Below are 14,228 nucleotides of genomic sequence, written 5' to 3' on the forward strand. Positions count from 1 at the left end.
AGCAGGGATTAATATGAAAAGAATCAATCTACGCAATCTTACTCGAGTTGTTCATAACAATTAATTATACTGTCATATCTTCTGCATCTAGAACTGGTATTACCCTAGAAGAATTCCCACTAACACGATCCAAAGCCCCAGGTCAAGTTTCTGACCTTGACCTGTGAGGGAGGGGGTAATCTTTCAAGCCATTGCTGCCTGACCTCTGCAGAGAAGGGGGCTGGAACGAGTCACCCCAAAATTTGTGTTTGTCCCCTTTCAACACAGTCAACCTTGGCGTCTGTAGGTCAAGATTTTGTCCTGCCCTTTTCGAGTGACTGGCAATGGGGCTGACCAGGCTGTGTCAGTCAGTGTTCATACCAAAGCCGATAAGGCAACATTATACCACCACAAATCCTGCTTCCTGCTCCAGTATATATACACACAGCTCAACCTCTCATATTCACGCCATCATTTAATCTAAAAGTTTGGTCTCCACTTATCCTGCAGCGTCGACATACAAAATGCTGCTGAATTTGACAGTCAGATCCATGTGGATGTCAGAGTGGGAAAGCAAGAACTACTTACATCTTCGATTCAAGTACTTGTAAGGCCAAAATGCTGCTGGGTTATGCTTCTTCTTAGCCGTTTTGTCTTTTTTGCCCAACACATCATAGATTAGCACTCATCAGATTGTATCCCAACACTTGCATTCTCATTGACCACATCAATCTTTCATCTTTGTGCGCTGGAAGAACCAAATCTCTTCTTGATGTCCTTTGCTAGCCTAAATCTGCCGATGGGAGGCCACCTAATTCCATACATAAATAGTTATCAGATCATCAAATAATTTGCCCAAGTGGGAACGAATGATGAGCAATTCTGGTCAAAACAACCTCATCCAAGGTGAGGTCTCTTTTGACCTTGGCCTGCATTTGGTCATGCAAGTCATGAATAATACATGCATGGTACTCTTTTTGGTGAGCCTACAGCATCAGCTAAAATTCCAAATTCTGAACCTGTGCATGCAGAGCTCAGTCTTTGTGTTGCATCCTGCTATGATTGATTGGTCATGCGATTGTGTCGAGCTTTTAAGTCTCAGCAGCTTCATCCTCAAGGTGAGAAACATGCAACCAGTTAGGGTGTCAAATGTCATACACACACACACACACACAAAAAAAAAAAAGTGTTGGTCCATGTGTCACTGTTGGGATTTAGCCGGTGATGGAAACTGATGGTAAGACCTAGTCCGCATATTGATCCTATCTCTATATTCCTTGTTCTAATCATATCACAGAAGGCATTTTGCTTTCTGCCCAAGGCTTCAATTTCAACCATTCCTACATGATAAGTGCACGGATAGTGTCGAACACAACACAGAGGTGGGTCAATATAATTTAGGGAGACCCAAAGAGGGGTGGTTTACCAAATCGTATGCTTAATGAACTCAAAAGCTGTGTAGCACATTAGGAAGAAGAATTCAAACCTCCATTTCATCTGAAGAATGGTGAGGAGGGGTATCCTATTGCAATCAAGAACAAACCATCTCCATGTTATGTGCAGAAATCACCAATCGAGTCTCGCTCGCTGCAGTCTTCTCCTTCCCCACTGCCAAAAAGAAATAGCACTTGAAGACAGCTGGGTTCGGTGACTCCACCTACATCACAGAGCCTATCAGTTTGCACGAGAAAAAAAATATGTTGTGAGAGAGGAAAACAAAGAGAAGAAGACATGCAATAGAACAACAGCAACGCAAAAGAGCAAGTTGGAAGCTTGTTTTATGCGTTGGAATAGTCGAGGGAGTGAGTCGTTTGATCTACCCGTGACTCTAAATTCCTTTATGTTGAATTGAAGAAACAGCTGCTATTAAGTAATGGAGACAGTTCTGATATGCTGCCCATATTCTGTAGGACCATGCTTTGACCATTGCTGAGCAAGTAATCTCATTGGAAGGATTCCTACCATATAGATTTACTTCCACAGAAGATGTCAGATAAAACTTTTGATGCAGAATAGAAGCTCAAATATGTCGTCAACATGCAGGTGTTTTCACCCCTTTCTTTCTCCCTCTCATCCTCCAATTTTCTCTTCTGTTCCAGAAAAGCAGGTGGCGCAAGGAAAGGGGGGTTGTGAATGCAACCTGTAGAGGCAATAGGGAAGAAACAAAGCAGACACTATGTTCTATCAGTCAAAAGGGATAGAAATGACGAGATTGAAGGCTTGGCACTGTTACAGGTTACTCGAAGATGCTCACAGCACATAGATGACCATCTCACTTTGACTAATAAATGCTATCCACTTGGAAATGATAAGATTTTGGCCTCTCAAAGTCCAAACCTAAACCGCTCTTATAGTGCGCGATATTAAGCCTCGATTCGATTGGGTCAATATGAAGGTGTTTCTTTGAAAAGCTAAAGGGGATGGAGTTTTTGTGTCATTCCATGTGGAAACCACCCCAGCTGGTGGTGGGCCCATACAAGTCATGCTTGTGAGTGAGCCCCAGAAGCCGAGAAAGATATTGGGATGGGGCGCTCTGATGCTCGTCACTGAAACAAAAAAGGGGTGCATGCATACAAGGACAAAACTAACACCCATAATTGAATGGTGAATGTGGAGCCCCAACCGCTTGCCTTTTCCCAACCCAACCCAACCCACACTCTCTGATTTGATGACACCACCCGCTCTCCTCCCAAACCCCATCTGCTCCTGATACCCTGCAATCACTCCAAATCTCTCTCTCTCTCTCTCTCTCTCTCTCTCTCTCTCTCTTCCGGCTTGCCAACCCTCGTGAGAAGTCCCAGAAGGGCACTGGAGCTGTATCATTTAATGGCGGTTTCTGAGATTGCCTGACAAGACCCTTCTCTCTCTCTCTTTAAACCCTCCATTTCCCCAAGTCACACACAGCCCAAAGCCCTGCTCTCATACATCCATGCATGCATGAGTGCAACCAACAGGCGTCTCTACCCGACTCTTCATCCTGTTCTTCTCCTCCTTCCTCTTTTCAGACAACACCGGATAAAGTACAGAGATGGATACGTACCGGAGGATCACGCTGGTTGTTCTACTGGTGGTGATCTCTTTCCTGCCTCCTTCGGCTCTCTGTCGCTACTTGGACTCGGTGTACATGGAAGTTCTTTTTGAGGTGAGGAAATCTTTCACGGAGGACCCCCGAGGAGTGCTCGACGACTGGAGAAGGGATAACCCCGACTACTGCTCTTGGAATGGAGTCACCTGCGATCTGGACTCGGCGGTGGTGGCTCTCAATCTCTCCTCCTCGTCCCTGGCTGGCTCCCTCTCCCGCTCCCTCGGCCGGCTGAGTCGACTCGCCACCCTCGATGTCTCCTCCAACCGGCTCACGGGTACAATCCCGAGCCAGCTCGCCGGGCTTTCCGCTCTGACCACCCTCTTCCTCTACTCCAACCGTCTCTCGGGAACGATTCCCTCTTCGCTCGGCTCGCTCTCCAGCCTTCGAGTCATCCGGCTGGGCGACAACCCAGGCCTGTCGGGACCGATCCCGGACTCGTTCGGCGACCTCCGGAACCTGACCACTCTCGCCTTGGCCCTCTGCAACCTCTCCGGCTCCATTCCGCGTCGACTCGGCCGGCTGACACATCTCCAGAACTTAGTCCTCCAACAGAACCAGCTCGACGGTCATATCCCCTCGGAGCTCGGCAATCTGGCTGATCTCCGGATCCTAAACCTTGCCAACAACTTGCTGCGGGGAGAAATACCGAGTCAACTCGGCAAGCTGAGCCAATTAACCTACCTCAACATGATGTCCAACCGGCTTGAAGGGACCATTCCGAGATCTCTCTGCAAGCTCGTCGGCCTTCAAAATCTGGACTTGTCGATGAACGAGCTCGAAGGCGAGTTCCCCGCCGAGCTCGGCAAACTGAGTGAACTCAATTATCTAGTCTTGTCCAACAACAAACTCTCCGGCGGCCTGCCGGAGGACCTCTGCCAAAATGCGACTAGGTTGCAGCACTTGTTCCTGTCCACCAACAGGTTCTCCGGTCAAATTCCGGCCGGCTTGGTCCAATGCCTGTCCTTGACGCAATTGGATTTGGCAAACAACAGCTTCACTGGCGCAATCCCGGTCGAACTCGGTGAGCTCGTCGACCTTACTGATCTCCTGCTCAACAATAACAGCTTGTCGGGTTCGATTCCTCGCGAATTAGGCAACCTCAGCAATCTTCAGATACTGACGCTCTATCACAATGAGCTGCGAGGGCAGCTGCCGGAGGAGATTGGCAGGTTGCAGCAGCTTCAGATCCTTTATCTCTATGAAAACCAGTTGTCCGGCGAGATGCCCTCGGCCATTGGGAACTGTTCAAGCTTGAAAATGATCGATTTCTACGGGAACCAGTTCTCTGGCGGAATTCCGGCGACTATCGGCCGGCTGGAGCAGCTCAGTTTCCTGCATCTGAGGCAGAACGACCTCTCCAGCAAGATCCCCGCGTCGCTGGGCAATTGCCGGCAGCTCACGATCCTCGACTTGGCCGACAACCGGCTCCCTGGGGGGATTCCGGCGACTTTTGGGCTCCTGAAATCGCTCCAACAGCTCATGCTGTACAACAACTCGCTCGAAGGAAGCATCCCCGATGAGATGTTTGATTGCCGGAACATCACGAGAGTGAACCTGTCCAACAACCGGTTCAACGGGAGCATCCTTCCGCTGTGCGGCTCGACCTCGCTTCTGTCGTTCGATCTCACCAACAATTCCTTCAACCTGGAGATTCCAGCGCAACTCGGAAACTCACCGGCTCTCGAGCGGATCCGGCTGGGGAACAATCGTCTGACCGGCAAGATACCGCCGATGCTCGGAGAAATCGGGGCTCTCTCGCTTCTGGACTTGTCGAGCAACTTGCTGACCGGAGTAATACCGAAGGAACTGGCGGCATGCAAGAATCTCACCCACATTGTTCTGAACAATAATCGGCTAACTGGAGTCGTCCCGACGTGGCTTGGGAGCATACCGCAGCTGGGGGAGCTCAAACTCTCTTCTAACAGATTCTTTGGGCCTCTTCCTGTTGAGCTCTTCAATTGCTCTAATCTACTGAAGGTCTCTCTCGCAGATAACTCACTCAGTGGCTCACTCCCTCCTGAAATTGGCAAACTTGCATCCGTCAATGTCCTGGACTTAGCCCACAATCAGTTCTCTGGAGCAATCCCTGCCTCCATAGCGCAGCTAAGCAAGCTTTATGAGCTCCGGTTGTCGAGGAATCTGTTCACCGGGCCGGTCCTGGTCGAGCTTGGACGACTGCAGGAACTACAGAGTGCGTTAGACCTAAGCTTCAACAACCTCAGCGGCGAGATTCCGTCATCGCTTGCGTCGCTTGCGAAGCTCGAATATCTGAACCTCTCGCACAATTTTCTGACCGGAGATGTCCCGCGACAAATAGGTGAAATGAGTAGCTTGGTGGTGCTCGATCTCTCGAGCAACGATTTGGAGGGGCAATTGGACGGCCGATTCGCCCGCTGGCCACCGCAGTCTTTCGCTGCGAACCTTGGTCTCTGCGGGAGTCCCCTCCAGCCGTGCAACATTATCAGGCCCGCCCGCGAAGGTTCCACCTTAAGCTCAGCTGCTGTAGCCGTGATCTCTGCCACCGTGACGCTGGTGATCATTCTCCTGCTGATAGCCGCTGTGTTATGGATCAGAAGGCGGTGCGCAGAGAGATCAAGCGAGGTCAATTGCGCATACTCCTTCAAGGGTTCCTCTTCCAAGATTCATCGAGAACTGATCGTGAAGGGATCCACGAGGCGAGAACTCAAATGGGAAGCTATCATGGAAGCGACGTGCAACCTGAGCGACGAGTTCGTCATCGGTTCTGGCGGGTCGGGCACCGTCTACAGAGTTGAAATGCCGTCCGGTGAGACAGTGGCCGTGAAGAAGATTCTGCATGACAAAAGGGAATCCTTGCTGCAAGACAAGAGCTTCGTGAGAGAGGTGAAAATTCTTGGCCGGATCAGGCACCGGCATTTGGTCAAGCTACTGGGTTACCTTAGCAGAAATCAGGGGGAGCATCTGCTGGTATACGAGTACATGGAGAATGGAAGCCTGTGGAATTGGCTGCACGAGCCTGCAGTGAGCCAGAAGAGGAAGCGAGAGCTGAGCTGGGAGGCCAGGTTGAAGATCGCGATCGGCCTTGCCAAAGGAGTGGAGTACCTGCACCACGACTGCGTGCCAATGATAGTTCACAGGGATATCAAGTCGAGCAATGTGCTGCTCGACGGTGACATGGAGGCGCATTTGGGCGACTTTGGACTGGCAAAGGCGGTCGCCGCCGAGAATTACCCGGACGGTTCGGCACGGTACACGGAGACTGGCTCCTGCTTCGCCGGATCCTATGGCTACATGGCTCCAGGTACGCTGCATACAAGTAATCAAACCCGTGGTTTGTTCACTGTCATATCAAATAAACTTATAGCGTTGCAACATTATCAGAATATGCTTACTCCCCAAAGGCGACGGAGAAGAGCGACGTCTACAGCATGGGCATTGTTCTCATGGAGCTCGTTAGCGGGTTAATGCCCACAGATCGGAGGTTCGGAGGAGACATGAATATGGTGACCTGGGTGCAGTCTCGGACTGCGACGACGATGACGGTGACAGAGCGGGAGGAGTTGCTGGATCCTGCTCTGAAGCCGGTGGCACCGCGTGAGGAGGCCTCTCTGTTTGAAGTGCTCAATGTGGCCTTGCAATGCACCAGGAGGGCTCCTTCCGAGCGGCCTAGTTCGCGCCAGGTCTCTGATAAGCTGCTTCACGTTTCCCTGAAGATTCAGAGAGTAAGCACCGGAAAGAAAGTTGCAGTATAAGCATTCTGGCAGATTAGTTGTGTCGAAGCCTTAGTTTGGTTGGTTGACTTGAACAAAACCACCATTAGGCACAATTGGTAGCTCAGAGAAAATGATCACTAATAATAGTACAGTCGTGTCTATGTAGCAGGTCTAGTGGAGGTGAAGAATGGAAGAGATGTTCTTTCAAATGCTAACGTGAAAGCAGAGTCGTCATGTTGGGAGAAAACATGTCCTAGAGTATTCAAAGAGTCAAATTTCTAAGAACAGACATTCACCTTGCAGGTTTACTATCCAATTATAATGCCTGAAGATGATGCAGAACTGCACCTGGTTAAAGATAACTTCTCTTCATGATTGTAGGCATAAAAATTTAGGGAACTAGTGATCATGAATTTGTAGGAAAGATAAACCCCTATAAAAGGCTCAAAAAATTACCAATGAAGCACCTGATGTATTACTCAAAACTTCATCATCTGCAACATGATAAAAAAAAGAGCAACAAGAATAGAGAACCTCAATGAGCACTGATAGAAGTTTGTCTAATGAGAAAAACTTCTTGTCGAACAGCAAAAACATCATTAATTTACAAGAACATTAAATATTGCTTCACCTATGAAATCTTTGAATTTAGCTAAGTAAAACATTACATTGTTTCCCTGTATCCTAAGGGCAAGTAGCATGTTTACAAGCCAATCTGCAGTTGATGGTGCACAGAAGTAGACAGATTAACAACCACCAACTCATTCACAAAAACCAACCAATCAAGATATTTCCAAGAATCAGTGGATGAGTTTACTTGATCTAAATAGTATTTCATGAAGATTGCACTCTGCCTGCAGCACAACTGTTGCTGAGAGACATGCCTGTCTTTGGATTACAACATACAAAGCAAACAATCTCACATAATTTGTTAGCTGGTGGTCTGTATAGGTATATTCACATATATACTTCTCTAAAGTTGATATCAGTGCCATCCACCATTTTCTATGACAAATGAGGGAAAATTTAGAGTTATTCAGTTTTATAATCAATGACGATCCATATTAGTGAACAATTTCATGCACCAAAGTTCTACGAAGGGGCATACAAGCATTTTCTGAATGATGCTAAACTTTGTTAATTACTGTATAGACGTTGGGAAGCTGAATTTTTCACAATGCAAATCATATTTTTAAGACAAGTTTTTGGAGCAGAAACAGGGTAATTTCTTCCCTTCATGCAATACCTCAATATACAGGTAATTTCAATTAAAAATATGAAAGCTACCAACATCATCATAACTGTTCACACCTGCTTGACAGCTTCATCCATTCAACTGTTTTTAAGGGAAAGGATAATGATGATGGTGATCTTCAGCTGGTGATAAAGAAGAAAGGGAAAAAAGAGTTTTAAGTCCCACTAAAAGACGGTTGTACCAAATTGGATTTATAAGCATATCTGCAAGAAACAATTCATTTTAATATAACTTCCCAAAAATAGTCACAGATTTCCAGAAATTGGGTGCAGCCTTTTTTTTTTTTTCCAAATGGAAATACCCCTTTGTGTTTGTCTCTGCTTAGTTTAAACTTGGTAAACATTTTCTTAGATTATCACATGTCATGTCACTAAAAGCGTCTGGACCTGCACATATTTTTTAGATGGTATATAACATTAGCTAGTGTTACAAAGCTCAAAATAATCATCGGTGTACTCTTATAAGATACTTCAGTCCTATCACAAAGGAAAAGAGATGGCACCAACATGATTTATTAGAAGTACTAGAGATGTCAATTAATCTTGAGAGTTCATGATGGAATAAACCTACAGAAATAACAATTACTGAGCCCTATTCACGATCCAGATTGATTTTTTTTTCCTTTTATAATGATGATTTTTCTATTCCATGTGATGGAGAAGGTGCATGGATTAACAAGTAATGAAAATTTTGCAGATACAGTATGCCAAAACAACTTAAGAATATGTTCTATTAATATTTTTCCTACATGAACCAGAAAATTGCAAGAACTACAGACTAAGAAGACCTTGATCGACTAATATGCTAAATCTGTATCGATTGAGCATGACAGTTGATTAATTTGACTCCTTAAGAACTGAAGCAAGTATACATGGATAAGCTTACACATAAAGGTAGAAGTTGATTGGCAAGATTTATCAGCATTTACCAAAAAGATGAGCGCAGGCATCCAATTTTGTTTATCCATCATCAGCATCTATCAAGTTTGCTACACAAGCATCCACCAAGAAAATAGGAAGTCCCATGAGCATTATGAATCAAATGAACAAGTTCTAAATCATTACCTTATTGAACTGTGCCGAGTCAGACAATGTGAAAAACAATGTTGTCTGAAACTTGGCATACAATAACAAAAGAGAAAGGAAATTATGTAGGATATTTCAGTATTCTTTTCTTTCATATAGTATATATCCTTCCTTCCTTCCCTAATTGTCATTGTTATTTCCTTTTAATTTTCTCTGTCTGTGCTCATTGTTACAAATTTTTAGGTGTGCAATATCTATTTTGTTATCGAATCCTTCGAACATCAAAATACATCCACAATCTTCAATTACATAGCGCGACCATCTCAATCTTTCAGTGGTCCCTAACAGTACCACCTCATGTGGATACTTGGCGTCCTCACCCCTCAATTCTTCCACAAACTCTCATATCTCGCAAACCTTCAACGCGAGGGATCAGAAAGAATGCTTCTTGAACACCTAAAATTAGGTTTTCAGATTCAGAACACCAACTGGTGATCAAATCGAACAGGATAAAGAAATCAAGAAGGGGTAGGCAAAATAAAAAGACGGACAGAAGTTTCTGTACTGGTTGACGGCCATTGCCTTGTGCAGCATCTTGTCAACCGCCGCCTCGAGGTCGTCGTCCTACGAAATGATTCACGAAGACGACCCTCAGCCTCATCCCAGCACGCAAGGTAACGTAGAACCGATCGATCCCACCCATCCAACACTAAAGAAGAAGATATCAAAGAAGATTAGGGTTTGGGGTGCCGGAGGAAGGAAGGGGCAGTTGCGTACGCCGGATATAGAGGAGCTTGCAGAGGGCAACGGAGTGCATCTAAGATGCCCGGCCCAAACAGGGTTCCCACCAGCGTCAGCGTCAGCGTCGGCGTCGGCCCCGGCAGCATCTCCTTTATTCTCTCCGAGGGTAATGGATTCACGTGAGAGTTGATCTCTGTGACGGGTTTACACTTGGGCTTTGGGCCACAACACCATTGGTTCGTAATCGTCATTGTAGCTAAACAAAATTAATCTCTTCTTGATTGACATGGTATTTTCTTTTAAGCCCTCGACTTCTGGGCTAATTATATACTAGCTGCTACTCCTCTCATCTGTGGTAGTTATTTTCACGTAGGCCCTTCTCCTTGAGACTAATCGCATTATAGTTCTTTTTTCCTTACCATACGTACGTGGGACAATGCGGGCTTTGTGAGTACTTTTTTGCACATAAGCCCTAGTTTTTGGGATTTATTGTATTGTAAGTTGGACAATACACTATGTGAGAGGGTTATTTGCATACAAGCCCTCATATCTGAGACTAATTACATTTTAGGTTCTCTCTGTTGTTAGCATTCATGATCCCAATTTCTACCCACTGTTCTTGATGACTTCACCAAATAGAAATTACAAGACTACGTTGTCGCCCAACTCCTCGTGCAGGATGAGCTACAACAACCGAGTCAAGCGTGGCATGCACAATATGCCCTTCGCAAGTAACACGACTCTCTATGTTCAACAAATCCTTATGTGTGTGATATGCTCGGCGTAGTTTCCCAGTCCACACATTCGTACTCTTTAGATGTGCCCCAACCAAACAAATTTAATGACACAATTAAAATTAAATAATAATAAAATGATACTTATCTTTCGATGTTATTTAAAAAAAAATTATTTGATATATAAGAGCATTGTTGTCGGATTCGAAAATCACAATGATATTGATATACAAAACGAATTAGACTCGTTTCCAACCACCAATTGATACAAAACGAATTGATATACATTTGATATAATAAAATAATATTTTTCTCTTTCTATGTTTCACAATACCACTATTATAAGAAGAAGATCATTATCTTATAGGGATAGAAAAAAAAAAAGTCAACCCATAGAAGCTAGATTTAAAGGAGAAACTGACATTCTTCCTTCCATCAATGCCCTGCAATAAAAGAATTCTAGAGAGTTACTTTCCAACCACCAAGGATCCTTCCTCGCAAGATCCCTTAACCACTAGTAGATCTAGAGTCAATTCTTTCGAGAGAACCAAAGGAGAAAGCTAAGGAAGCACTATTGCCCAGAATCAAGCCACCAGCATTCCTATTTCGGGTTGCCAACCCGTGCAGGCCAAAGGCTTCTACATCTTCCTAACCCTCTATCAAAACCACAAGAGAAGGTCTTGATAGCGAAGAATCCCGTAGAGCAATGCCCAAGTTAGCGAGAACATATTCTACCGAGAGATATTTTGTCTAATCTATCGGAGAATTATACAATAGAAAACAGTCACAAAACTAGTAGCTTTCTCTTTATCCTTACCATCTAAGATGCAATTGCAAACTCAACATATTCTACTGAGAGATGCTTTGTCTAACATATCGAAGAATTATACAATAGAAAACAGTACAAAACTAGTAGCTTTCTCTTTGTCCCTGACATCTAAGATGCAATTGCAAACTCAACATATTCTACCGAAAGATACTTTGTCTAACCTATCGGAGAATTATACAATAGAAATCAGTCACAAAACTAGTAGCTTTCTCTTAGTCCTTGACATCTAAGATTTAATTACAAACTCAACATATTCTACCGAGAGATACTTTGCCTAACCTATCGGAGAATTATACAATAGAAAGAAGTCACAAAACTAGTAGCTTTCTCTTTGTCCTTGACATCTAAGATGCAATTGCAAACTCAACATATTCTACCGAGAGATGCTTTGTCTAACCTATCGGAGAATTATACAATAGAAAGCAATCACAAAATTAGTAGCTTTCTCTTCGTCCTTGATATCTAAGATGCAATTGCAAACTCAACATATTCTACCGAGAGATACTTTGTCTAACCAATCAGAGAATTATACAATAGAAAGCAGTCACAAAACTAGTAGCTTTCACTTTGTCCTTGACATCTAAGTTGCAATTGCAAACTCAACATATTATACCGAGAGATACTTTGTCTAACCTATCGGAGAATTATACAATAGAAAGCAGTCACAAAACTAGTAGCTTTCTCTTTGTCCTTGACATCTAAGATGCAATTGTAAACTCAACATATTCTACCGAGAGATACTTTGTCTAACCTATCGGAGAATTATACAATAGAAAGCAATCACAAAACTAGTAGCTTTCTCTTTGTCCTTGACATCTAAGATGCAATTGCAAACTCAACATATTCTACCGAGAGATGCTTTGTCTAACCTATCGGAGAATTATACAACAGAAAGCAGTCACAAAACTAGTAGCTTTCTCTTCGTCATTGACATCTAAGATGCAATTGCAAACTCAACATATTCTACCGAGAGATGCTTTGTCTAACCTATCGGAGAATTATACAATAGAAAGCAATCACAAAATTAGTAGCTTTCTCTTCGTCCTTGACATCTAAGATGCAATTGCAAACTCAACATATTCTACCGAGAGATACTTTGTCTAACCTATCGGAGAATTATACAATAGAAAGCAGTCACAAAACTAGTAGCTTTCTCTTCGTCCTTGACATCTAAGATGCAATTGCAAACTCAACATATTCTACCGAGAGATGCTTTGTCTAACCTATCGGAGAATTATACAATAGAAAGCAATCACAAAATTAGTAGCTTTCTCTTCGTCCTTGACATCTAAGATGCAATTGCAAACTCAACATATTCTACCGAGAGATACTTTGTCTAACCAATCAGAGAATTATACAATAGAAAGCAGTCACAAAACTAGTAGCTTTCACTTTGTCCTTGACATCTAAGTTGCAATTGCAAACTCAACATATTCTACCGAGAGATACTTTGTCTAACCTATCGGAGAATTATACAATAGAAAGCAGTCACAAAACTAGTAGCTTTCTCTTTGTCCTTGACATCTAAGATGCAATTGCAAACTCAACATATTCTACCGAGAGATACTTTGTCTAACATATCGGAGAATTATACAATAGAAAGCAGTCACAAAACTAGTAGCTTTCTCTTTGTCCTTGACATCTAAGATGCAATTGCAAACTCAACATATTCTACCGAGAGATGCTTTGTCTAACCTATCGGAGAATTATACAACAGAAAGCAGTCACAAAACTAGTAGCTTTCTCTTCGTCATTGACATCTAAGATGCAATTGCAAACTCAACATATTCTACCGAGAGATGCTTTGTCTAACCTATCGGAGAATTATACAATAGAAAGCAATCACAAAATTAGTAGCTTTCTCTTCGTCCTTGACATCTAAGATGCAATTGCAAACTCAACATATTCTACCGAGAGATACTTTGTCTAACCTATCGGAGAATTATACAATAGAAAGCAGTCACAAAACTAGTAGCTTTCTCTTCGTCCTTGACATCTAAGATGCAATTGCAAACTCAACATATTCTACCGAGAGATGCTTTGTCTAACCTATCGGAGAATTATACAATAGAAAGCAATCACAAAATTAGTAGCTTTCTCTTCATCCTTGACATCTAAGATGCAATTGCAAACTCAACATATTCTACCGAGAGATACTTTGTCTAACCTATCGGAGAATTATACAATAGAAAGCAGTCACAAAACTAGTAGCTTTCTCTTCGTCCTTGACATCTAAGATGCAATTGCAAACTCAACATATTCTACCGAGAGATACTTTGTCTAACCTATCGGAGAATTATACAATAGAAAGCAGTCACAAAACTAGTAGCTTTCTCTTCGTCCTTGACATCTAAGATGCAATTGAAACTCAACATATTCTACCGAGAGATGCTTTGACTAACCTATCGGGGAATTATACAATAGAAAGCAATCACAAAATTAGTAGCTTTCTCTTCGTCCTTGACATCTAAGATGCAATTGCAAACTCAACATATTCTACCGAGAGATACTTTGTCTAACCTATCGGAGAATTATACAATAGAAAGCAGTCACAAAACTCGTAGCTTTCACTTTGTCCTTGACATCTAAGTTGCAATAGCAAACTCAACATATTCTACCGAGAGATATTTTGTCTAATCTATCGGAGAATTATACAATAGAAAACAGTCACAAAACTAGTAGCTTTCTCTTTGTCCATACCATCTAAGATGCAATTGCAAACTCAACATATTCTACCGAGAGATGCTTTGTCTAACCTATCGGAGAATTATACAATAGAAATCAGTACAAAACTAGTAGCTTTCTCTTCGTCATTGACATCTAAGATGCAATTGCAAACTCAACATATTCTACCGAGAGATGCTTTGTCTAACCTATCGGAGAATTAT

General features: G+C 43.3%; 1 protein-coding gene and 2 long non-coding RNA genes across 5 annotated transcripts; 1 reads left to right on the top strand and 2 right to left on the bottom strand.

Annotated features, from left to right (window-relative positions):
• Positions 1-416: 416 nt before the first annotated feature.
• On the bottom strand, positions 417-2,593 carry LOC135619526 (uncharacterized). 3 transcript variants are annotated; one of them, XR_010489407.1, is made up of 4 exons: positions 2,234-2,593; positions 1,466-2,119; positions 568-790; positions 417-483 (listed from the first exon to the last, which is right to left on the bottom strand). It is a non-coding gene; the product is annotated as an uncharacterized LOC135619526 (long non-coding RNA). The 3 variants fall into 3 exon arrangements; XR_010489408.1 differs by having other exon boundaries at positions 1,466-1,636; positions 1,800-2,585; XR_010489406.1 differs by having other exon boundaries at positions 1,466-2,585.
• A 131-nt stretch (positions 2,594-2,724) lies between these two features.
• LOC135619524 (LRR receptor-like serine/threonine-protein kinase GSO1) lies at positions 2,725-7,072 on the top strand. The gene is made up of 2 exons (XM_065121625.1): positions 2,725-6,344; positions 6,425-7,072. Exons 1-2 carry the CDS (start codon positions 3,008-3,010, stop codon positions 6,793-6,795), a joined length of 3,708 nt encoding a protein of 1,235 aa, XP_064977697.1. The 5' UTR covers positions 2,725-3,007; the 3' UTR covers positions 6,796-7,072.
• Positions 7,073-9,010: 1,938 nt separating this feature from the next.
• Positions 9,011-9,994, bottom strand: LOC103994676 (uncharacterized). Its single transcript, XR_001979470.2, has 2 exons — positions 9,588-9,994; positions 9,011-9,492 (listed from the first exon to the last, which is right to left on the bottom strand). It is a non-coding gene; the product is annotated as an uncharacterized LOC103994676 (long non-coding RNA).
• Positions 9,995-14,228: the final 4,234 nt, after the last annotated feature.

Source organism: Musa acuminata, chromosome BXJ2-8, assembly GCF_036884655.1.
Source record: "Musa acuminata AAA Group cultivar baxijiao chromosome BXJ2-8, Cavendish_Baxijiao_AAA, whole genome shotgun sequence".
In the NCBI taxonomy this organism is placed as follows: domain Eukaryota; kingdom Viridiplantae; phylum Streptophyta; class Magnoliopsida; order Zingiberales; family Musaceae; genus Musa; species Musa acuminata.

Coding starts and splice junctions, on each gene's coding strand:
- LOC135619524 (XM_065121625.1), top strand. CDS start 3,008: ATGGATACGTACCGGAGGATCACGCTGGTTGTTCTACTGGTGGTGATC. Junction 6,345..6,424: donor CTATGGCTACATGGCTCCAG/GTACGCTGCATA, acceptor CAACATTATCAG/AATATGCTTACTCCCCAAAG.